General features: G+C 40.7%; 1 protein-coding gene across 1 annotated transcript in view; it reads right to left on the reverse strand.

The window, feature by feature from the left end:
• The window catches only part of LOC109913185 (von Willebrand factor D and EGF domain-containing protein-like), a 283,384-nt gene that overhangs the window by 142,933 nt on the left and 113,867 nt on the right, over positions 1 to 26,584 (reverse strand). The window contains exons 10-12 of the mRNA XM_048599097.1: positions 12,031 to 12,304; positions 9,532 to 9,746; positions 2,030 to 2,964 (exon numbers count right to left, since the gene is read on the reverse strand). Coding sequence (XP_048455054.1) covers positions 2,030 to 2,964; positions 9,532 to 9,746; positions 12,031 to 12,304 — 1,424 coding nt within the window. The remainder of the gene's footprint in view (positions 1 to 2,029; positions 2,965 to 9,531; positions 9,747 to 12,030; positions 12,305 to 26,584) is intronic.

A 26,584-nucleotide genomic window follows, 5' to 3' on the forward strand; every position in this document is an offset into this window, starting at 1 on the left:
TTCCCTTGAAACAGTGAGAATCCCACGGTGAGCCTGTCAGACATGAAAGTCTGAGGTATCTAATATAAGCACACATCATTGTTTATCATTGTTTTCCTAAATCCAGAGACAGAGGGAGAGACAGGGAGTAGGAGGGGAGGAGTGAGTGAGTGAGTGAGCAAGAGCGAGACAGAGAGAGTGTGCAAGACAGAGAGAGAGAAAGAGAGAAAGAAAACCATAGGCAAAGGATAAAGTTCGAGGAGGTAAATGTTCAAATCCCACCAGTGGTAGGATTTATACTCAATTAAAAACAATGGAATATAAACTAGCTCAGTAATGGCAGCCGCAAAACTATTGATTCTTATAAAAACCTATTCTGTTCACTAATGTTATTCAGGAAAGGAAATTTGCCATCCTTACTTCGTCTGGCCTACTCATGACTCCAGGCCCACAGCAATGTAGTTGAGTCTCAACAGCTCTCTGAAATAGCCACAGCAATCCAATCAGCTGAAGCGCACTTAGGGATGAGCAACAGTTGTTATCCTTACCAGCATCACCAACATCCTATTTAAAAACAAAATCCCATTACCCAAATCCCTACCTATCCCGTCTTTGATCTCCAGTCAGAACATTTCAAATAAAAACCGAGTAACGGTGAAAATATGAGTTTTCCCAAACACAAATTACCGAAAGCAAATCAGTTTGCATCATTTGGGAAGGAGCCAGGTTTTTGAGGCATTTGAGCTTCACATTAACATTTCTTAAAAGCCACTTAACCAACACCAGCTGCCAGCTTTAGAAAAGCCAGAAATACCTTAGTGTAGCTGAATGCATTTAAAGTCTTCAATGGGAATTGCTGTCCAGGTATCAACTAATCTCAGGTATAATACAAATATATAATATGACAACATCTGTTCTATTCAACAGAGATCAAATGTTTTACTGTGTGCAAGCAGTCTTCATAATTATTTCCATTGTTTGTGTTAGTATACTGTTTCTTCATTGTAACAGATTATAGCTTTCTCTCCTGCCACTAGATCATTAAGCCAAAACTATTCAACTGAGCAGATTTATCTTAAAACACAAACTGACAATGATTGCTAGACAAAAGATTTTCCAGTACTGAGAGGTGTCTCTAAACATCTGTTGTTCAAATTTGTACAATAAGATTTATTACACCCTAAAATTCTAACTTTTTTTCCTGGATGTAACATCATATGTAAAATTTGCTTTTTCTTTGATTAAGACTCTAAGTAGTGTTTTGGAATCAATCTCCTTTGATTCTTCTGTTTTGAGACTGTTTGTCTGATATCCGGTCTTTGATGAGACGCAGCTTCCTCTAATTAAACACGGGAGTGGCAGGAACATTTTGTTTAGCTTTGATTCAACTTGGATAGTCTAGTGTCAAATTTTAATCCAAACATTATATTCTTTTTGCCCATTAACTTTTTTCTTTACAACCAACATTTAAATCACAAGTGACCATCCAAAGTACAAATTCATCCTAATGGATAAATAGTGAGATGTGACAGGGCTAGAAGCGAAGCTATTTCTCTGTACCATATTGCGCAGCTGAAAACAAAATGCACATTATGTGCAATAGTAGGAAGTAAGGAGAAGATAAAACATAGGTCAGAATTCTAGCCTGATCTGAAATCAATGCAAAAGAGTTAAGTAGCTTTGGTATTTATTCACATGTCAAAATATGGCATTGTAGCAAACCAAAATTTTACATTTCCACAGAGCTAATCTGCAGGATTAGTGATTTGTGATCTGTGTATTTTAGCAGCCTATATTCAGCTCTGTTTCTCCTATAGCCCTGGAAGACTGTTTTTTCCGATCGGAGACACGAGAACATCTGTCCACTACAGTTAGATTTGCATTGTTGCTTGCAATTGATTGTTCCAGTAAAACAAGCAATTGAAAGAGCTGGTTTGTCAAAGAGGAGTGAACCTTCAACGAACTTTTAACTTCTGGCACATGAAGTAGTACTTTGAAGATCATAATTTTGTTCAAGAAGTCACAACAATTAAAATAACTTTATGCTTACCATTAGCAACACTGCAGTCATGGGAGCTGTACTCAGCAAAGCACTGGCAGCCCCATGCTGTACACTGCCCATTCCCACTGCATCGATTTGGACATCGGAGAGCTGTAACTATTTCTTCAACATCTGTTCCATGGGCCCATTTATGTCTTTTTTCCAAGAGTTTTCCTTCACACTCATTGTCAAGAAATGCCAGCAACCCTTCCTCCCAAGCAAGATCATCTTTAAGTTGCAAGTCTAAAATGCAGAGCTCCACAGCCTCAATAAGCTTTCTTCCTAGGAAGTCTTGACACACCACACCAATTGTGGAATTTCTAAGGGCTTGTTGACAAACCTCAAGGGCTTTAGCTGACGTCAATCCACTTGGAGTTGGCCATGTTGGCTGCACACCAGGCCGGTTTCCAGACAGATGGTCTTCTGGGAAAAAGTAAGTTAAGCTTTCTAGATCAGTTTGACTAAGGCTCTGGAATGTGAATATTGGTAGGTATTCATAATAATCTTGCCTTTTTACTCTACGTAATGTAATCTTTGGTTCAACAAGATCAGTTATGTCTGGCCATCGGGAATATCCCACCGACTGACCGGTAGAAATAAACAGCTGGCTTTTGGAACCAGGTGCTTGAAAGTATTTTTGCAAATCTGTATGTCCTTCTGACTTTTTAGAAGACTCAGTTACATCACGCTTTTTGAACATGGACAGTTCTGGATTGTTTATGTATTCTGCAGTAACATCCAAAAAAGGAATCACTGAAGTCAAATCCACATTGTCATATGCCTGGCAACTAGACGATAGATGAGAATGACCATATTCAGTGGTCAGCTTATTAAACGAATGGAGAGACATAGCATATTCCTTTCGACAACCGCAATAATTTCTGCGTTTTTGTCTCTCAGAGGATGGTGGTGTCTTGTCAAACAAACTTTCTCCTGGATGTACTCTATAACAAACACAGTTAAAAGATAAATATTCTTTTCAAACTACTGTTCTGAGCAACATATAAACATGTGCCTTGACAGTAGGTGCTCTATTATTACAATGTTACAATTTGTCTTGTTATTTTAGATAAAATGTGAAATTGTTACAAGGCAAAAGATTTTCTGCCTTAACTGTAAAATCAATAATGAAAGATGCATTAGCACAATAAGATCTTGTATCGATAAACACTGCACAACCATAAAGGAAGATGAAGCATCATTGCATGTATAAAAGTGATCTCAACATTCTGTAATCAAAGAATCTTAACATTTTATTTTTAAATAACAGCACAAGCAATATTAAATAACTCCAAATAGTCCAGCAGTCTATTTAATCTTTATAAACAAATCAAAGTACCAGTTAATAAAAGTAAAATACTGCTGATGCTAGAAATCTGAGACAAACACAGAGAATGCTGGAGAAACTCAGCAAGTCAGGCAGCATGTATGGAGAGACAGAAACACAGCTAACATTTCGAGTCTGATATTCTACTTTGGAACACTTCTAAATTGACTTCTGGAGTCAGGCAATTGTCCCTTGAGGACAGATTAAGTAGACCATACATATACACGCTAGGGTTTGGAAGCACGAGAAATGGTTTACTTTAAATCCAAAATTCATTCGAGGGCTTGTTGTAACAGATTGTGGAAGATATTTTCATTGGCTGGAGCACTTCAAAGTAAGTGTCACAATCTCAGAAGACTGAATGAGTAGGTCATTTAGGAATGAGTTGGGGAGACATTTCTTCATTTAAGCTGTTGTGGGTCCTTAGAAGCCTCTGTCCTGGAGAACTATGGGTGCTTAGATGTTGACCAGATGAAGAAGGTGTTAGTAAATTAATGGAGAGTCAGAGGATTGAGAGATATGGAAATGAGAAATAGGAGTCACCAGTTTATTTCTGATACAGAATCAGTTCTCTAAATGTACTTTTTGTATAAATTTAACTTCTCATAATGGGTGATTAATGTACAATTCGTTATGACTTTTATTACCCGTGCCTGTATCAACTGAATGTGTTCTTTTACCTACCACATCTTGTAAGTACTGATAAACTGCTATCACTTATGTTATACACACTTTGTATAGATTCTTAAAGTATTATCCACTGCATAACCCTCTGCATTTTGATATAGCATTGTTTAAAGTTACAAATAACTGCAATCATTCCGAACACAACAGCCACCTCAGCCAGCAGGAGGCCTCTAAAAAGCAGAGAGTCTTTTAAAAGCAACTCATCTCATTAACAACACACACACACACACACACACACACACACACACACACACACACACAGTAATTTGTCCCTGATTTAATTAGGAATTCACAATGATAAGCAAAATCTGAGACACATAGCTAATCCTGTTTCCTATCCTGGAATGAATGGTCAACAGAAGGTAACCACACATTGTACATGCCTTTCAGTTGTTTCAGCGGCGGGAGTCCGGGAGGAAGCGCGAGGGCAGCCTGGGAAGGTGAGCTTTTCAATTATAAAAGTCTTACCTCGAGTGACTCCATTTTTGGAGTAAGTGAGGTAATATATTTGGGCGGTTGCTTTACCCGAAACACTACCGAGGTAGTGTCTCCCACCCATCCTCCTCCTCTAACCAAAAAAGAAGGTTCTGAGCGCTGATTTGGTAAGGCTACTAGTTTTTTTTTTGTCTGGGAATTCAGAACAGTGGGAATGGATGTTAGGGCAGTTGTATGCTCCTCCTGTAGAATGTGGGAGGTAAGGGTCACCACTAGTGTCCCCACTGACTTCATCTGCGGGAAGTGCACCCAGCTCCAGCTCCTCGGAAACCGTGTTAGGGAACTGGAGCTGGAGCTGGATGAACTTCGGATCATTCGGGAGGCTGAGGGGGTAATTGAGATGAGTTACGGGGAGGTAGTCACACCTCAGGTACAGGAAAAAAGTAGATGGGTTACAGTCAGGGAACGGAAAGGGAACAGGCAGACAGTGCAGGGATCCCCTGTGGCCATTTCCCTCAAAAACAAGTATACCGTTTTGGATACTGTTGGGGGGGGGGACTTACCAGGGGTAAGCCATGGGGTACAGGTCTCTGGCACAGAGTCTGTCCCTGTTGCTCAGAAGGGAAGTGGGAAGAGGAGGAGAGCATTAGTCATTGCGGACTCCATAGTTAGGGGGACAGATAGGAGATTCTGTGGGAACGAGAGAGACTCGCGGTTGGTGTGTTGCCTCCCAGGTGCCAGGGTCCGTGATGTCTTGGATCGTGTTTTCGGGATCCTTAAGGGGGAGAGGGAGCAGCCCCAAGTCGTGGTCCACATAGGCACCGATGACATAGGTAGGAAAAGGGATGGGGACGTAAGGCAGAAATTCAAGGAGCGAGGGTGGAAGCTTAGAGCTAGAACAAACAGAGTTGTTATCTCTGGTTTGTTACCCGTGCCACTTGCTAGCGAGGCGAGGAATAGGGAGAGAGAGCAGTTGAACACGTGGCTACAGGGATGGTGCAGGAGGGAGGGATTCAGATACCTGGATAATTGGGGCTCATTCTGGGGTAGGTGGGACCTCTACAAACGGGATGGTCTACACCTGAACCAGAGGGGTACCAATATCCTGGGGGGGAAATTGCTAATGCTCTTCGGGAGGGTTTAAACTAATTCAACAGGGGGATGGGAACCTGAATTGTAGCTCCAGTGTACAGGAGGTTGAGAGTAGTGAGGTCATAAATAAGGTTTCAAGGTCGCAGGAGTGTACCGGCAGGCAGGAAGGTGGTTTGAAGTGTGTCTACTTCAATGCCAGGAGCATCCAGAATAAGGTGGATGAACTTGCAGCATGGGTTGGTACCTGGGACTTCGATGTTGTGGCCATTTCGGAGACATGGATAGAGCAGGGACAGGAATGGTTGTTGCAGGTTCCGGGGTTTAGATGTTTCAGTAAGATCAGGGAAGGTGGTAAAAGAGGGGGAGGTGTGGCATTGTTAGTCAAGGACAGTATTACGGTGGCAGAAAAGGCGTTTGATGACAACTCGTCTACTGAGGTAGTGTGGGCTAAGGTTAGAACCAGGAAAGGAGAGGTCACCCTGTTGGGAGTTTTCTATAGGCCTCCGAAGAGTTCCAGAGGCCACTGCTGTTTGTCATTTTTATAAATGACCTGGATGAGGGCGTAGAAGGATGGGTTAGTAAATTTGCGGATGACACCAAAGTTGGTGGAGTTGTGGATAGTGCGGAAGGATGTTGCAGGTTACAGAGGGACATAGATAAGCCGCAGAGCTGGGCTGAGAGGTGGCAAATGGAGTTTAATGTAGAGGAAAAGATTGCAAAGATGATTCTGGATAGGAGCACAAGTAACAGGGTAGTTGTTATGGGGGACTTTAACTTTCCAAATATTGACTGGAAACGCTATAGTTCGAGTACTTCAGATGGGTCAGTTTTTGTCCAATGTGTGCAGGAGGGTTTCCTGACACAGTATGTAGATAGGCCAACAAGAGGCGAGGCCACATTGCATTTGGTACTGGGTAATGAACCAGGCCAGGTGTTAGATTTGGAGGTAGGTGAGCACTTTGGTGATAGTGACCACAATTCGGTTACATTTACTTTAGCGATGGAAAGGGATCGGTATATACCGCAGGGCAAGAGTTATAGCTGGGGGAAAGGCAATTATGAGGCGATGAGGCAAGATTTAGGATGCATAGGATGGAGAAGGAAACTGCAGGGGCTGGGCACAATTGAAATGTGGAGCTTGTTCAAGGAACAGCTACTGCGTGTCCTTGAGAAGTATGTACCTGTCAGGCAGGGAGGAAGTGGTCAAGCGAGGGAACTGTGGTTTACTAAAGAAGTTGAATCTCTGGTCAAGAGGAAGAAGGAGGCTTATGTAGAGATGAGGCGTGAAGGCTCAGTTTGGGCGCTTGAGAGTTACAAGTTAGCCAGGAAGGACCTAAAGAGAGAGCTAAGAAGAGCCAGGAGGGGACATGAGAAGTCTTTAGCAGGTAGGATCAAGGAAAACCCTAAAGCTTTCTATAGGTATGTCAGGAATAAAAGAATGACTAGAGTAAGATTGGGGCCGGTCAAGGACAGTAGTAGGAAATTGTGTGTGGAGTCCGAAGAGATAGGAGAGGTGCTAAATGAATATTTTTCGTCAGTATTCACACAGGAACAAGACAATGTAGTCGAGGAGAATACTGAGATACAGTCTATTAGACTAGACGGGATTGAGGTTCATAAGGAGGAGGTGTTAGCAATTCTGGAAGGTGTGAAAATAGATAAGTCCCCTGGGCCAGATGGGATTTATCCTAGGATTCTCTGGGAAGCTAGAGAGGAGATTGCAGAGCCTTTGGCTTTGATCTTTATGTCGTCATTGTCTTCAGGAATAGTGCCAGAAGACTGGAGACTAGAAAATGTTGTCCCCTTGTTCAAGAAGGGGAGTAGAGACAACCCTGGTAATTATAGACCAGTGAGCCTTACTTCGGTTGTGGGTAAAGTGTTGGAAAGGATTATAAGAGATAGGATTTATAATCATCTAGAAAGGAATAATTTGATTAGGGATAGTCGACACGGTTTTGTGAAGGGTAGGTCGTGCCTCACAAACCTTAGTGAGTTCTTTGAGAAGGTAACCAAACAGGTGGATGAGGGTAAAGCGGTTGATGTGGTGTATATGGATTTCAGTAAAGCGTTTGATAAGGTTCCCCATGGTAGGCTATTGCAGAAAATACGGGGGCATGGGATTGAGGATGATTTAGCGGTTTGGATCAGAAATTGACTAGCTGTAAGAAGACAGAGGGTGGTGGTTGATGGGAAATGTTCATCCCGGAGTTCAGTTACTAGTGGTGTACCTCAAGGATCTGTTTTGGGGCCACTGCTGTTTGTCATTTTTATAAATGACCTGGATGAGGGCATAGAAGGATGGGTTAGTAAATTTGCGGATGACACCAAAGTTGGTGGAGTTGTGGATAGTGCGGAAGGATGTTGCAGGTTACAGAGGGACATAGATAAGCTGCAGAGCTGGGCTGAGAGGTGGCAAATGGAGTTTAATGCGGAAAAGTGTGAGGTGATTCACTTTGGAAGGAGTAACAGGAATACAGAGTACTGGGCTAATGGTAAGATTCTTGGTAGTGTGAATGAGCAGAAATATCTCGGTGTCCATGTGCATAGATCACTGAAAGTTGCCACCCAGGTTGATAGCATTGTTAAGAAGGCGTACAGTATGTTAGGTTTTATTGGTAGAGGGATTGAGTTTCGGAGCCATGAGGTCATGTTGCAGCTGTACAAAACTCTGGTGCGGCCGCACTTGGAGTATTGCGTACAGTTCTGGTCGCCGCATTGTAGGAAGGATGTGGAAGCATTGGAAAGGGTGCAGAGGAGATTTACCAGGATGTTGCCTGGTATGGAGGGAAGGTCTTATGAGGAAAGGCTGAGGGTCTTGAGGCTGTTTTCGTTGGAGAGAAGAAGGTTAAGAGGTGACTCGATAGAGACATACAAGATGATCAGAGGATTAGATAGGGTGGACAGTGGGAGCCTTTTTCCTCGGATGGTGATGGCTAGCATGAAGGGACATAGCTTTAAACTGAGGGGTGATAGATATAGGACAGATGTCAGAGGTAGGTTCTTTATTCAGAGAGTAGTAAGGGTGTGGAATGCCCTGCCTGCAAAAATAGTAGACTCGCCAACTTTAAGGGCATTTAAATGGTCATTGGATAAACATATGGATGATAATGGAATAGTTTAGGTTAGATGGGCTTCAGATTGGTTTCACAGGTCGGCGCAACATCGAGGGCCGAAGGGCCTGTACTGCGCTGTAATGTTCTATGTTCTATGTTCTATGCCTCACTCAGCCAATACGAATCTAATCATGCAGTGTCTGGACCAGAATTCAGAGATACCAGTGGTCATACTGCACGTGTGATTTGGAAAGGGTTAATAAGGCCTGATTTTCAGTGGTACAGTGTGCAAATAGCAGAATGAGGAATAATTTTGGAAGAGACAGCACCCAGCCATCTGAGAATTGGTATTCCATTGTGAATCTGTTGAGGCCACATGCCTTGTTCAATGTCATTTCCATCGTACTTGGTTTGATAACTTAATAAATTTGTGAACCTTGTTTACCCACACTCATAGCTGGGGTGGTTTCACATTTGGTCGGATCCTGACTCTTACAATTGATGTTAAATTGGATTTCAGAATCCTACAGAGGGAAGGCTGAGTTGATACAGAAGTTCAGCCATGATTCTATTTAAAGGTGGAGACAGCATTAACAGTGAATAGCTTCCTCTTGCTGCTATTTCTCAAGCCATTGTGTTCTTAGCGGAAAAATGAAAAAGTCTAAAATTAGGGTTAGTATTTAACTGAAACTTTTCAAAATGAAAGATATGTATGGAGCAGGCAGCATATAACCACAAATTATTCTTTCTTGATGGTTTGATTATTTCCAGTAGTGACAAGGTGGAACAAGTCAACAACAGTCAGTCTCCAACACAAGTAGTATAATCCATCACTTTATACTATGTCAACTTCCATTTTCAATTGACATTGCATTATTTTTGCGAAATCAAAAATGGTATTTTGGTCTAATGCATACCTCCATTCCTCGATGAAATCGTCAGGGGCATTATTCCAATATGCAGCTGCCAATGGAACCCCATCGGCACCATGGAAGTCATTATTACTGTTTCGGTCAAAGATTCCACAGAGACCTCTTGTATTGTTGAAATCTATGCTGGGAGCCCGTACTGTTATGCTCATTCCCCAGTCACTTACATCTGAACGAACAAATGCTCCTGACGGGAACATGATCTATTGAAACAGATACCCAAAAAGTCAAAATAAATAACGAAATATGACTTAATGCTTTAAGTACATTAGCTTATTTTATTAAGTTACTGTTTTAAAAAAATGGAAAATACATTCGGAAAATGTGAACACATTGCAGTTTCTAGTATAATACTTCAATAATATTAAAAGAATGAAACCACTTTTTAGTCAAATGTCATCATAGAATTCCCTGAAATTTCTGTTCACTGTTAAAAGGATTGTTTTCTTCCTCCTTTGTATCTAATCACAAGTTTTGAAATAGTAGAAGAGTACAGCTAATTCTTGTTAGAGCAGACTGTACTATCTTCTGGAGACTATTATGTGGTATTATGGACTAAGAATATTTTGTATATCCATTGGGTTGTATGCCATTTGAAAAATATACAAGAATAGGCGACACATTTATAGGATATAGAGGCCTTAAATATTTATTAAAATAGATTTGCTATTAATATTCAATCATATATAAATGTTAACTTCTTTCAACTAATTAATATTCCTCAACGCATTATCTAGCAGAAAATACTATGTGAAATTTTGAAAGAAGTTAAGAAATTTTTGGTCAAATTTAAATTTTACTAAATTTGAAGTGGTATTCCTGTTATTTTTAAAGTTCACTGTAAGGATTTGTGACATAACATTTGAAGTGCAAATGAGTTTTCAAACTGCAGTCCGTACAGATACTCTTATGTTTTTTCATTCACTCCATAAATAGTTTATACTCTTTGCATTTGCTTTTATAATGAGATGCAATTTCAGACTTCCATTCAGTTTAATGTTGATCAGCATAGAGTCCAAATAGACAAGTTTTTTTTTACTCTTCTTTGTACAGGGCGTCAAGAAATTACTTTAACTTTACCAATTTAATCTGAGAATGTCATGTTATGGCTGTACCTATTAGACTAAATTAGTTTTGCAATTTTAAAAGGTGTTATAATGCCCAATAAGGAGATCATTGTGTAACCTAAGTAGCAAATATGAATTATGTACTAGAAGTGCTAACTATACTTACTTCATTACAATCTAGAATTAAAGACACAAAGAATAGGATTAAAAAATGCCACAGATAATACAAATTTGATGGTACATAATCGTAATAGCAATTAATAGTTGTTCAAAATGTGATGGTTTCAAATGGAGAAAAACTGCAGAAAGCTACAACTCTAAGGGACTTGGGGGTATTTGTGCATGAAACACAGTAAGCTAACACACAGGTGCAGCCGTTAATCAGGAAGACTAATAGAATGTTGGACTTTATTTCAATAGGGGTGGAGTATAAGAATAGGGAAGTCTTACTGCAACTGTACAAGGTGCTGGTGAGGCCACATCTGGAGTACTGTGAGCAGTTTTCGTCCCTTTATGTAAAGAAATAAATCATTTCATTGGAGGCAGTTCAGAGAAGGTTCACCAGGATGATCCCTGGTATGGAGGTTTGTCTTCAGGTTGGGATTCTACTCACTAAAGTTTAGAAGAATGAGAGGTGATCTCATTGAAACATACAAGATTCCTAAAGGGCTTCACAGGGTAAATGCTGGGATGATGTGGCCCCTTGTGGGAGAGTGTAGGGTCAGAAAGCAACAGTCTCAGAATAAAGAGGCACAAATTTAAGGCTGAAATAAAGAGGAAATTCTTCTCTCAGAGGGTTGACAGTCTTTGGAACTCCTTGCCACAGTGAGCTGTGGGATCCTTGTCTATATATAAGGCTGAGATAAATAGATTCTTGATAAGTGGGTGAATCAAGGGTTTTTGGAAAAGGACAGGAAAGTGGACATGAGGAATGTCGGATCAGTCATGAACTATTGAATGGTGGAACAGACTTGAGGGGCTGAACAGCCTACTCCTGTTCCTATTTCCTATTGTCTTATAGATGAGGGCAGGAAAGGCATGGTAGTTAAATTTGCCAATGGCACCAAGACAGTGGAAAGTATGTTATGAAGAATATGTAGGAGGTTGTAAATGATAAGGGAAAGATTAAATGCATGATTTTTTTTCTCTCTGAGGTTTACGTGACTTTGCAACTTTCTGCAAATGGAGACAGGGTCATTAAAGTTTGTTGAGACATTAGGTATTGTTTTGCAGGGGACATCAAAGATTATCGGGGGTAGATGGGAATGTGGAATTCAAAAGACAAACTAATGAAGTCTTGATATTATAGAATGGGGGAAGCAGGTTTGAGGATGCTGCAGTTTTGTTTTTATCTAAGCAATAAAATCAAAAGTACATGAAGATCAACAATTGAGTCACGATTTAAAACTGAAGTACACACAGTGATCTTCTTTCCTTGGTGTGCGTCCATTATTTTGATATGATGTGGTTCTGGTCCACTGCTTTTCACTGACAAATGAGGCCTGGTTTCTTGAAAGTGCCCGTTGCACATGTCAAATGCAATGATGTCATCACCCTCCCTGGCAACCACTCCACAGTTACATGATACAGCATAGTGGCGGCTGCCACAATCCCACTGACGCACATGAACTTCAAATTCTCGCAAAAGGCTCTTGTACAAAATAAAAGTCCCAGTTTTATGGTTGTCATAGCGTCTGCAATAAAATGACAAATGCATTAACCCAATGGATACCTCCCTGAATTAATACAAATTAATAGAATGTTAACAATCTTACAACCTGCAGAATTGCATACTTTGGGGATGTGTCTTTAATTTGAAGTCAAATTAAAAGGTCACGTGACCTGTCCTGAAGTCATGTTTAAAGGGCTGTCCAGGCTGTCTTTCCAGAAGGTATTACCACTTGAGTACAATAGCATCAACCTGTGCGCTAACAGTGTATAGAATCTAAATCTCCAAAGTGCCAGTACTGTCGAGATTGTTTAGTTTTAATAGTTATATTTATACTGTCCATTTATTTCTGCAATAAAAGACAGTTAAGCACAAGAATGTCCAATCTGCATTTCTACTTGGATACAACAGATGCAGGTGGGTACTCGAACTTGGATTGAAAAAGGAGCATTTTGAGCAAGGTTTGATCTTAAGATCCAAGAGCAGAAGTAGCTCAATCAGCCATCAAGACTGCTGCACCATTCAATGAAAGCATGTCTGATCTTACAGACTTCAGCTTCACTTACTTATCTTTTCCCCATAACCCTTGGTTCCCTTACTAATTAAATATCAGTCTCTCTCAACCTTGAGTATTCTTAACAATCTAGCCTCTACAGCCCACTGTATTTTTCTCTGAAAGAAGGAACTCCTTCTCATCTCTGTCTTAAATGCCTCTTACATTGAGATTGTGCTCTCTGGTTCTAGACTCTCACACAAGAGGAAACAAACTCTCTTTGTCTACCCTGTCAAGCACCCTTAGATTTTTGTATTCTTATAATATTTCAGTAAGGTCTACTCTCATTCTTGTGAACTTCAATGGGTATAAGCCTAACTTACTCAACCTCTCCTCATAAGAAGATTCATCCATAGCCAGGAACCCTGTGAACCTTCTGTGGACTGCTTCCAATGGCAATATATCTTTCTTTAAACAAGGGGACCGAAACTATTCCAGGTGTAGTCTGCCTAGTGCCTTGTATAATTTTAGCAAGGTTTCCCTATTTTTATACAGTACTGATTACCATAGTTACGGAAGGACGTTAACACTTTGGAAGCAGTTCAGAGAAGGTTTACTTGACTGATACCTGGAATGAGCCTTAGGAGGCAAAGTTAGACAGGCTGGGCTTGTATCCCCTGGAGATTAGAGGAGTTCAAGATGACTTAATTGAAAAATATAAGATCATGAGGGGACTTCACTTGATGGATGTTTAAAGCATGCTTCCTCTTGTGGAAGAATCTAGAACTAGGGATCCTGGTTTAAAACTGGGATAAGAAAACTTTTTTTTCTCTCAAGAAAGTTGTAAGAGTTTGGAATTCCCTTCCTCAAAAGTGCAGCATTTTGAAATATTTCCAAGACAAAGGTAGGTAGAATAGCAGGGGATGAAAAATTATCAGGGATATACAGAATGTAGAGTTGGGGTTAAAATTAGGTCACCCATGATCTTATTGAATGGTGATGCAGGCTGAAAGGGCCGAGTGGCCTATACTTGATTGTAGGTTTGTATACTCCATTCCCTTGAAATAAAGGCCAACAGTCCATTTGCTTTCTCTATTACCTGCTGAATTTGGGTGCTAGCCTTTTGTGATTCATGATGGAGGACCCCAAATCTCTGTGCTGCAGCTTTCTTCAGTCTCTTTCCAATTAAATAATATTCATCTCTTATAAACCTCTGTCAAATTGCATTACCTCTCATCTTCCAACATTATATTGCAATATGGCATTTTTTTTACCCTCACACAGCCTGTCTACATCCCTCTGCAGACTCTGCAATTATTTTTACTAACTGCCGTTACACCTATTTTCATGTCATTCGCAAACTTGCTGTTAGTACATTCACTTCCCTTGTCATTTAAATATAAATAATTATGGTCCCAGCACTGATCCCTGTGAACTCCACTAGTTGCAGGTTGCCATTCCCAAAATGCCAACTTTCTGTCTTCTATTAGTTAGCCAATCATCTATCCATGCTACTATTCCTCCTTCAACACTCTTACGAGTTCTTATCTTATAAGTAGCCTTATTTGTGGTAACTTATCAAATGTCATTTGGAAATGTAAATATATTACATCTTCTGACTCTCCTTTATCTATCATGCTTGCTAACTCCACAATGAATCCAATCAATTTGTCACTGGCTCCAGGGAAGGGTAGGCTCTGAGTAAAAACCAACGTTTCACTCAAATCTGTCAGTTTTCCCCATTGAGTGGATTGTAAAAACCAGCATTCTCCCTGAGCATGTGGATTCCCACAACGTGACATGGGTTAAAATGGTCCTCGTCAGTGTTATCTCTCTGTCTCTCACTTTCACTGGAACCTGATGTATGAACAATCTGAACCACTGCTCACCATAAGCTCTCTATTATTGCTTACTAGATTCATTGCCACCATCCTATTTAAGTGTGGGGATCTATAGGGCTTTATTCTTCTCATATGGTAGAGGAAAATCAGTTGATAGTCTAACCAGGAGGTTCTGAGGAAGGGTCACCGGACCCAAAACGTTAACTTTGTTTTCTCCTTCACAGATGTTGCCAGAACTGCTGAGCTTTTCCAGCAACTTTGTTTTTGGTTCTTGGCTTAACTAGTTTAGTGTCTGATAGCAACAAGGTAAAAACTCTTTATAACTATGTTTATGTATTAATACACAAGAAAGCCCTCTTTGAGATCCCAAGCTGGTACCTGATAACAGTGGTCGACGCATAAGACACTCAATCATATAGTACAGAAGATGCTTTTCTGCCCATCAAGTCTATATCGTAAAAACTACACCGAATCTGCACTATTCTCATTTTCTAGCACTAGGCACATTGCATTAAATGTTATGACATTTCAAGTGCTCATCCAAGTACTTTTTAAAACGTTGTGAAATTATCTGTCTCAACTCCCAGGCAGTGCATTCTAGACCCTCACCATCCTGTGGGTAGGAAGATTTTCCTCAAATCACCTCTAAAGCTCCAGCCTTTCACCTTAGAAGTGTATCACTTTGATATTGATCCTTCATTTAAGGAGAGCCAGCACTTTATAGCTACCCTGTCCTTCCCCCTCATAAATTTATATACCTCTATCAGGTTTCCCCCCACCCTTTTCTGATCCAAAGAAAGCAACCCAAGATTATACAGTCTCTCTTCATAGCTAAAGCACTCCATCCCAGGAAACATGATGGTGAACATCCTCTGTCACTTCACTGAAATCCCATCCTTCCTACGGTGTGGTGACCAGAACGACACACAGTATTCCAGCTGTGGCCTAACCAAAAGTTTTGTACAGCTCCAAATAACCACCCTGCCTCGACTGACAAAGACAAGTATCCCGTATGCTTTCTTAGCGATCCCTATAAACCTGCCTGCCACCTTCAGGGCTCTGTGAACCAACCCCTCAAGATCCCTCTGTTTTTCTGAGGTTCCTAGTGTCCTACCATTCATTGAATATTTCATTGTCTTCTTATTTTGCATCAATTCACATTTATAAGGGTTAAATTGCCTCTGCCACTGATCTGTTCATCTGACCAAACCATTTACATCTTTCTGTAAGTTTTTCCTCACTGTCAACCACCTAACCAGTTCTCGTATCATCTGCAAAAATATTTATCATCCCTCCCACATTCTCTTCTATATTATTTATATTTAGGGGCCTAATGCTGATCCCTGCAATATGCCATTGGACACTAGTTTTCAATCACACAATCAGTCTTCAACTATCACCATCTGTCATCTATCACAAAGCTAATTTTGGATCCTACTTGTCAAGTTCCCCTGGTTCCCCTGTGTGTTTACCTTCTTTATTAGTTTCCCATGTGGGACCTTGTAGTTTACATGGATTTCAGCAAAGCCTTTGACATCAACTACACTATCCTCATCTATACACCAGGACACATCCTCAAAAAATTCAACCAGATTTGTTCAGCATGACCTTCCTTTGACAAAGCCACGCTAACTATCCTTCATCAAACCTTGCCTTTCCAAATGAAGATTAATTTCTCCTTCAGAATTTTCTCCAATAGTTTCCTTACCATTCTGTGATCTGTAATGCCCTGGTTTATTTCTAACACCCTTCTTCAGAAGTTTAATCACATTAGATGTCATCCCGTCATAGAATCACAGAATCCCTACAGTGTGGAAACAGGCCATTCAACCCAACAATTCCACACCGACACTCCAAAGAGCATCCCACTCAGACCTATTCCTCTACCCCTGACTTCCCATGTCTAACCCACCTAACCTAAACATCACTGGGCACTATGGGCAATTTAGCCTGGCCAATTCATTTACCCTGTGGTAGCGGCACCCATTGCTCAGCATTAACTTTTCAGACCATTGCCATCTTGTGTAAGAGTATCTGTTTCTCTCTCCCCTCAGTGCCATTCCTGAATTTAGTTGCTTTTGCAAATGAAAGTGAATCTGGTCACTGCACTGTGCATGCAGGAACTGTTTTCTTGAGAAATCCCAGCTGCTGCACATCACTTCTAATAGCAGCAGCTCGACATTGGTAGGGATGAGAGAGAAAGCAGAAAGAATTTTGTCCTCCAGACTGTTAGCAAATCTGACTTCCCACCTTGTTATATCCATCGTGTGATGTGTAAATTCTGCTACAAATATCAGTAATAAAATCTTCTGACAACTTTATACATCCATCTCTTGCAGTTTCTAGGCAACTTACATAAAGCCTAGCTTTCAGTACCTGTGTCTGCTTCTTCATTGCGTTCCCATCTGAACCCTTACACCAGCAATTCCCTCTCTGATAATTACAATTTAATCTCTGGCAGACATGTCACTACCATACTAACTTTTAATACTTTTCAAAAGAAAAATAACCATGGGCAAATCTTTTAATTGAGTATACAGCCATTGTAACTTTAATTCCTCCTTCCCAGATTTTCCCCTGAATTCCACTAAGATGCAGAGTTTAATTGAACGTGCAGCACCTAACACTCCTGACTTACTGTCTGGCTTGCTGTCTGGTTTACCTACTTATTTTTAACATAATTCACCCTTTTTAAGCGGCTCTTTCCACCAATGTCACCTTCTTAATCGTCCTTCAAATAAATGTTTTGAACAAGCTGTGTATTTACCTTCAGCTGGAGAAGGATTGAAAGTTTGCATGTATAATGTACTGGCAATCACTTGCTCACAAGTACATTATCCAGGTAGCAAATTCTGCGTCACTGGTCATGGATTCTGTGGATCTAGAACTACAAACCTGACCACACATTTGACAGGCGTTTCTGAGAGATGGAACTGCTTCTTGGCATTGAAAGTGCTTATATTCCTTTCTCCAGATTCTTTTCCCTACTTTCTCTTGCCGGCGGCTGTTCTCGAAGAGTTGTGTCCCATCATACTGGAATTTTCTCCAAGTCAGTTTCTTCTGAGTGAGGGTCTTCCAGGCTTTGACGTCTATATTGCATTTCTTGAGCTAAGCCTTCAGGGAGTCTTCAAAATGCTTCATTGATCCTCCTCTCATTTGACTGTGTTCCTTATACTGGGTGAAGAACATTTGCTTTGACAGTTGTAACTCAGGCATCCTAGGCATGCGACCAGCCCAGCAGATTCAGTTGGATGATCATGTCCTCAGTGCAGGTGCAATTGGCTTCTCCAAGCATGCTGATGTTAGCATGCCTGTCCTCCCAGCTGATGCGGAGAATCCATCTCAAACAGCCTTAAAGCATACATATATGCACACATGCACAAACACAATACATATTACACGCTTGCTCACACATATTACCTATAATCTTTCTCTTCAACATCACCAAAGAAATGGCCATGAAAATGTTGACTCTTCCCAAATAGTTTTACATTTTGAATGAATTCATCATGGTCTAGAGAATCTGGTATATATCTTACGCAAAATTTCAGATATGAAAATTATTAGCCCTCCTGCTACCAAACTGGATATAGGCAGCTTAGAATGAGCTAAGAATATTAAGTAAAAGAAATATATCAAATGAAGTTCAAAGAGTGAGCCCTTTTATACATCAGGCTAAAGATTCACAAATTGATCTCAGACAAAAATAACAAAAGCTGAGATTTTCCCAATTGAAATAATAAAACAGTGGCCAATGAGTTTCATGGTATGGTTTCCACCATGGCCTGGGCCAGTTACTTCGAACAATCATAAGCTTCTCTCCTCAATATTTATGTAAGTGAGATGTTGGACTTGTTTCTCATTAAATCACATCGCAAGTGGGACAGATGTGTTCACTACTGCTGAGATATTCCAGGCTTTGCAGCCATGTGTATAGCCCAGCTGCACAGCTGTCCAGACCATATCTGGAATTAAGAATCTAATGATGACTGTGAATCCATTGTCGATTGTTGGGAAAAACCCATCTGGTTCACTAATGTCCTTTAGGGAAAGAAACTGCCATCCTTACCTGGTCTGGCCTACATGCAACTCCAGACCCACAGCAATGTGGTTGACTCTTAACTGCCCTCTGGGCAATTAGGGATGGGCAATAAATGCTACCTAGCAAGCAACACCCTCATTCCATGAATGAATAAAGAAAAAAAACCCATCCCTCATACAATGGTGTTTGTCTCTAAACTATGATCAGATGGCAATGAAGAAAACTACGCATTATCCTCATTTCATGGAGAAAGATTTCGAGTGTGGGTGGAGTGATAGACAGAAGGTCAGTCCTCTTCCCACTGGCTGCAATAAGAATCCGCACTCCCCCCAGACTTAATCAGCTTGGACAGAGCTGTCAGTATGTCTCAGTGCTATCTCTACTCTGAAAAGGACCATCCAGTGGTGCAGAAAGAAGCTCAATGATCTCTGCTCCACAAAAGTATATGGCATTGTCTTCCATGGTCGTTCACTCACACAGGGCCATCATTTACTCTAAACTTGCCTCTGAACATGCTTCTCACCAAGGGTGATGGACTACAACATTCAGCAACATGTACATCATGTTTACTTAAGGACTTGTAATCACCACACCTTCTGCAAATACTAACAATTCCTTTTACACTTCCTACTCACACATGATCAATAACAACTCTTGCATCAGCTTCCACCATACTCAATCCTTCTTTTTCTTGCATTGCAGGGAAACATGGTCCACAATTGGGCCAAAACGTCCCAATCTGGTTGGAGGAGGTTGGTGGACATTTGAATTCTCATTCCCAAGAGTAGAAAATAGCATAATTGGTCTTCCCAGGAAGAGTAGGACTCTTCATGTAGTGAAGGGAGACAAAAATGGACAACCAACACAGTAAGCTCCATTGAATTGTGCTGTTCTCCCATTATCATTAGCGCTAATTCATCCAAGGTCTCCTCAAACTTGTATCCATTTTCTCTAATCAACAGTCTCTCTTCATAGAATTGTACAGTACAGAAGAGGCCTTTTGGCCCACTGAGTCTGTACCGCCAGAATCACACTAAATCTGCACTAGTCCCACTTTCCAGCAGTAGGCTGGTAGCCTTGAATGTTATGACATTTGAGGCGACCATCAAGTAATAATGAAAGTTTTTGAGCTTACCCAACTAAACTACCCTTCCAGGCAGTGCATTCCAGACCACTACCACTCTCTGGATGAACAAGGACTGCCTGCCTCCAATTTAGTGCTAAAATTCCTGTTTAGATTGAGGCTTTTCCTGAGTACCAACTTCCAGCTACAAGCATCCAAGCCCTGATAATCTCTCAACTCAAAGAATTTAAAGACCTGAAATCATGGCAGAGTTGGGCTGAGACCAAGTCTGATGATGTTGTGAGGCTTATCATTTTCCAATGCTGAACTGCAAAGTTGAATGGCCAGGTACAGCGTGATTATTTACCACACAGGGCCTTGGAAAGAGGAAGCTGTTCCATGTAAAAAGAAGGCAAATGGCTGGCATGGTCATTTCTCATGCTCCAGCTAATGCTGACGAGACAAGATGCCAGGTACCTGCTTTGTTTTACTGATCATGTTTTTATGCCATCAGTTTCTCAATGGGGGAGGGGAGAGTTAGAAACTGGAACATTGCTAGGATAAGTTGGGGTATTAATAAGCTATAAATGCATGAAAATAAGCTTCACAGTACAACACAAGTTTCTAAACTCGTCCAGTTTGGAAGAGATTTTCTTGACATTCAGGATTTGATTTCTAGATTCTTGCCCAATTAAGTCATCTCACTCACCACTCTCACCACCTCAGAGAAGGGATAATTCCACCTCAAAAAGCCAAATCTTTTAAGTTCATGTTAGGTTTAACACTTCAACACAAACTCACCTATACTAATGCTTACGGAACCTACTAACAGAGCATCTTGACACTACAATTACCGCCAGTAAATATGGGCTGCCTATCTAGAAGTCTCTAATAGAAACATGGCCAATAACTCACTGTAAAACAAAATGTTCCTTTACCCCATCATTCATATTTTGCAAATCCTGTGGAATGCATGGGAGTTAATTAGTGTCTGACCAACTGTTTCCATTAACAGGATACCCATCACTAGGCTTTTATGTTGTGAAATATCAAAAGCAGCAACTCCTCCAGGGGAATTTTGAACCTCAGTTGAAGTTTCCTAACAGCTGTGACAAATTACAGCATTATCACAGTCTAAATCTAAACAGCTTTGCTATTTTGAAACAACCCAAACCAATTATTCATATCAGCTCTGTGCTACAATGACACAGGGGCAATGAAATTGAACTGAGAGTGGAAATGTTGGGGGGGGGGGGGGGGGCGGGGGTGGTGTTTAGGAGGATTGGGAGCAGCATTCCCTCTAATTTTCTTTCCGGCTATGAGGGCCTCCTAAGGTCCAGGCATGGCAATGGACGACTGTAACCAGGAATCAACGCTGCGATGGTGTACTAAAACCCACCACTGTAGGTGGAACCTCAGAATGGCTGCACGCATGCACAGCCATGCAGCTTTGAGGGAACTTTGGGCGGTAGGGCGGGTGGTGAAGTAGACATTTATTTTTTGGGAGAACAAAAACATCAGCCATCTTGGGCCTTGGGGCTTAAGTTGGTCAAAATCCATTCCTCATTGCTAATGCAGTTTCTAACCTATCTACCCATATCATCAAACATCACCTGCTCCACATGTAGCAGAGTCTTCAGATTATGAGATTGGATTTATCCGCTTTTTCACAGCTCATTAAACCGGAGTAGAAGCATACTCTCCTCAATTTCAAAGAACCATCAAGAAGGAGACAGTCTAGCAAGACTCTAAAAACCCTAGAATACTGAAGAACATTGATGTACTTTGTAGTTTTCTAAATCTTAACGTAAACCATGGTCAGGGTTGTAATGGGTCAGAAATGTGAAAGTTTATTCACAACTAATTATGTAACACTAATATGGCTGCTCAGACTTGCATATTCAGCCTGGGTTATATCCTTAATTACTATTACATGGAGACCTCTTATACTGTTGCTCACATATGAACTCATCTAGCTGTCTTAAATATAGAGTGCCTTTCTGAGATCTGTGCAATAATGCAATATCCCTTTTTTTCCCTCTGAAGGACAGGAAATCTGTTCTGATTAATATGTAGAAGGATGTACATTAGCACCATGTCTTTATGCATTAAGATAACTCTTTGGCAGACGTACAACACAACTGGATGTAGTCTTTATGCAAAGATCATCACTTGACTGTGTAGTTTCACTCTGCAGTGTACTTTGTTGTGAATGAATGTGCATCATGCATAATAGATGTCTGGCTAATGTCTGGTCTGACACTTCTGGTATCAGACTCATCTGTTATGATGGATGGTTTGTCATGTAAAACCCAGATTTGTCATCTGTTTCATCATAGGATTAACCAGTATGTGTGACAATGTTTTATAACCTAGGCAGTACACAACATCGTAGTATCTTTCTGTTAATCCGTGTACTCATAAGGTCTCAAACTCTGATACTTTGTCCTGGTTCAAATTAGAATAACTGTTCACATGCTCATTGATCATGCTCTTGTATCATTTTCTCTGTTCTTTCTAGGGATGCATGCTGTACATGTGGATTGCTGGGACAGTTTATGAATGAAGAACTATGTAGATCTATTCTCCCAATAGGAGAGCTACCAGCAAGGATAGACCATTGCTTTGAGGAACAGCATAGAGGTTTAGCAGGCTATCTGACAATTCTGGTATGCAGCTTTGTAATCAATGATTACAGACTTGAGGATAGGGAGGAGAAAAGGTAATGTGATGAAGCCCCTACTTCCTGCAAATCCTGGAAGGTTGCACAAGTATATTGTGGACACAATATACTTAGGAACACCAAAATATTGAATGTGGTGATTAACATGCCAACAACTGTTGCACTATCTTTGCTTTGCCTCACAGGAATTGGGAAAAGTCAGTCACCATGATGTGGACATGGAAAATACTGGTTGTGATCTTGCATCAGAAGGAACTGGATGTGGAATAAAAGGTTCTCTTGAAGTTGATGGAGTTGATGTTTCACATGATTTCAGTTGATCAATGTCTTATAGGTACCAGGCGAATAGATAGATTCACCTGCTAATCCCTTGAATTTTCTGTGCCAATGTAACCTGAATGTACATGATCAAGCATATCTCCAAGTGGAGCTTATGGAACAATCACTTGTTTGGCTTTGAAAATTACATTCTTGGTTTTACGAGCTCTAGTTTTTCTCTGATTGACCTGGAATATGGTCACTCAGCATCTTGTTCAATGTGTTTGGATCACTCTGATGATACTCTTCTTAATCTGTTGCAGCTGGACCTCAAATGACCTAGTTTGTTGAACATGCTCTGCTTGGCTATGACCAAAATAAATGAGATCGATGTGAAGACTATCTTCAAACTTGATTCAATAATATTCATTTGTAAATCTAGAGAAACAGCTTTGTTTCTAGTTAAACCTGGAAATCATCTGAGAGCCTGGTGTGTGTGGCATTTTGAAACTCTATCCTTGGATCTTCGCATGTAGCTGCTGTAGTCAGGGAGGCATACTTACGAGAAGATTTTGACAGATCATTTCCAATTGTTTGTAGTCAGTATGAATTACTTAATACATGCCAAATAGGAATGTGTGGAATCTTTGTACATCAAAAACTAGAGTGAGAGCTTTTCTTTTCATGTTGGAGGAGTTTGTCTGAGTTCTAAAGAGGTTAGAACCAAATAACAAGATTAACATCCTATAGTAGAGGCTTTTGTGGAATACATCTACTTCCAAAGATTAAGCCTGGAAGGATCATAATACTGAAGAATATTTTTGCTGGAAGATAACAATCAAAGATTGTTAGGGGAGGCGATGGCCTAGTGGTATTATCGCTGGTGTGTTATTCCAGAGACTCAGATTTGAATCCTGCCACGGCAGATGGTGGAGTTTGAATTCAATAAATATCTGGAATTAAGAATCTAATGATGACCATGAATCCATTTTGATTGCCAGAAAAAAACCATGTGGTTCACTAATGTCCTTTAGGGAAGGAAATCTGCCATCCTTACCTGGTCTGGCCTACATGTGACTCCAGACCTACAGCAATGTGGTTGACTCTTAACTGCCCTCTGGGCAATAAGGGATAAATGCTGCCTATTCAGCGACACCCTCATCCCATGAATGAATAAGGAAAATAAAAAATAATGCTGGATTTCGAGGATTAAAAAATATATGGTCATCTTCCTGCCACATGCATTATATAGCATTGTAAAGCAAATCTCGAATAAGAGATACGTTGGTCCCAAAATTCGGAATATACAGGGATAAAAACTGGATGAAAACGGGATACCATTGTAACTCACCTTTGTCTTATTTTGTAGACATTTTCTTTATCTTTTACTTCGGTAGGATCAGATCTAATTTATTGATCAAAAAAATTGATTTAAGTCTGTCCAGAAGTGGTTTTCAGAAAGAATTGATATATGGTGACACAACGACCAGCTCTATCAGCCACTCAGATAAATTAGCATCGATCTAAATCTTTGTTTCTTAGTTGATTCTCTGACAAATAGATATAGCTAATTATCTTTGTATATACAATTTACGAACTAGTCCCTTACACTATTACTGCAGATTCTGTTTGCTCAGGCAATATGAACATTAAAATACCCCTGATTATTGTATGACTGTTACATGCACTTCTGTTTCCTGATTTGTGCTCTGCCTTACAATACAACTATTATTAGATAGCTCATAAAATCTTGCACCATTTTCTCTGTCCTTGTACTAACTTGATTCCAGTCAAACTACACCTCAATTTCTGAAGCCGAGGCCTTTCCTCTTTAATTAGACGGCCTTTAAATCCATCCTTCATTACCAGGCTACTCTCAACTCCCTTCCACGTTGTTTTTCTGATCTAAAATTTAAGAATCCTGGAACATTTAATTCCCAATGTTGTCACTGTGCAGCTATGTCTCCACAATAATTGTCAGATCAAACTCACTCATTTCCGACTTCGAAACAAAACTCATTCTGGACTGTAAACATCAGCTCTGTTTCTCTTTCCACAGATGCTGCCAGACCTGCTGAGATGCTCCAGCACTTTATTTTGCTCTTAATTATTGTTCATGTCTATCTCTATTATTGATTCATTAGTATTGTTGTGAATGTTATGCACCTTTACGCATAGTGCCTTTAGCTTTATCTTTCCTTTCTGATGTCATTTTGAAGGTGAAGATACATAATTGTGGCAAGAATCGATTACATAACAGCAGTTGTGCTTTCAGATCATCTTTTTTTTTCACGCTACTATCCGAGCTGATAAATAACCTTGTAATTTGCGGATTTGTTGCAAATACGTTTTGCTGGAGCTTACAGAAAATTGGTTTCACAGGACAATTTTCACACAGCTCTGGAAAATGCCTGACCTCGGTTAGTGCAGGGTGATAACAAGGCAGCTAGTCCAACAGCATCTGCACCTGGGATAAAAGCAGATTTGCCTCAAGACAAACATGCATCTTCCAGCAGCTCGAGTCCAAAACTTGATCATATTCCTGACTTTGATTGAATCCTCTGGAATGATTTTCAATTGTAAATCCAGGGTTATATCTTTGATGTTTACTCAAAAACAATCTTGGAACCAAAAAAATATTGACAGTGACTGGTTGCCCAGAATCTTCGTATTGTTCCTGCCCACCGTTTGCTATGGCTTCAACATGCTTTTCTCTTCTGATTTTCCTCTTCAAAAAAGCTCCACCTCATGCCGACCTAAACTATATGAAACAGTAAAACAGCTGGTGACAGACCCAAGGTTTAACCTCTGCTGCCTCTGGTCAATGTACAGTTGTAAAAGCCCTCAATGGCTCCTGACAAGATGAGTTACAGTTTTTGATTGGGCTGTTTGGACAGGTCAGCTACAGTGGAAGAGTGCAGACGTTCTAAGGAGACACATATCAAATGAGGCCGGTTCCACACTCAGCTCCCACTGCATCCACATTAACCTTCAGCTATTCAGCCTTGGCAGGTACATCACCCCCATCCGCCCACCAACACACAAGTGCCATACAATCCCTGACACTCTGGTCACTCACTCGCACATGTCTTCTAGCCTGGCATGACGGTCTCCCGGCCTGGCACAATGGTCTTTCAACCCGACATGGCCTCAGTGTGGACATCCGAGGTGATTCCGAAACAGTCTCCCAGCCACGACAGCCTCGAGGTGAAGCCCAGTGGTCTGGAGTCAAGGTCTGGTGCAGACTGGAGGCTAGGTGCCAGCATGGGCTGGGTTGGAAGGACTGTTGTTTTGAACTTTTTATTTCCTATTTTCTAATTTACTCCTACAATCTGCAATGCTAGACTTTTTATTTCTTTATTTTTCTAGTCTTTTTCCCTAAGAACTTGTACTGAGGAATCTGTACCTAGGTACTTTGCAGCTAAGATGATGCCGTAATTGGAAACTTGTAAACCTTTCATTGAGCTCATGTGACTACATGGGACAATAAAGCTAATTCAATTCAATGTAAGGATGTGGCAGTCTCCAGTGTCACAGTATCAGCTGTGACAGGGCCTATGACAGAGTCACTGAGAATATCATCTATGTCCCTTCTCAATTCCCAGCACACCATCATCTTGCTGTGTGTCATGGTTTCGGAGATGCAGACGGTGTGATCATTGGATCACTTGCTTTTCACCTCAATCCACTTCTATCAACCACTCTTCCCCTGTCAATGTTAGCTCAGGAAAAGGAGCAAGGGCAACATCGCACTGCTGACGAAAAGGCCCTCATTTCATCTGGCGCCCATAGCCAGCAACTCAGATGCATGTACCTGAATGTGGTAGTTTCGCGTCTGAATCTGTGTGTGGTTAAGTCACAGGATATGACTGGCTACACCAGGCCAGGATGTAGCAACACTCCCTGCCATGTCCAACTTACACAA

The sequence above is a fragment of the Rhincodon typus genome, chromosome 7 (assembly GCF_021869965.1).
Source record: "Rhincodon typus isolate 14 chromosome 7, sRhiTyp1.1, whole genome shotgun sequence".
NCBI classification, from domain to species: domain Eukaryota; kingdom Metazoa; phylum Chordata; class Chondrichthyes; order Orectolobiformes; family Rhincodontidae; genus Rhincodon; species Rhincodon typus.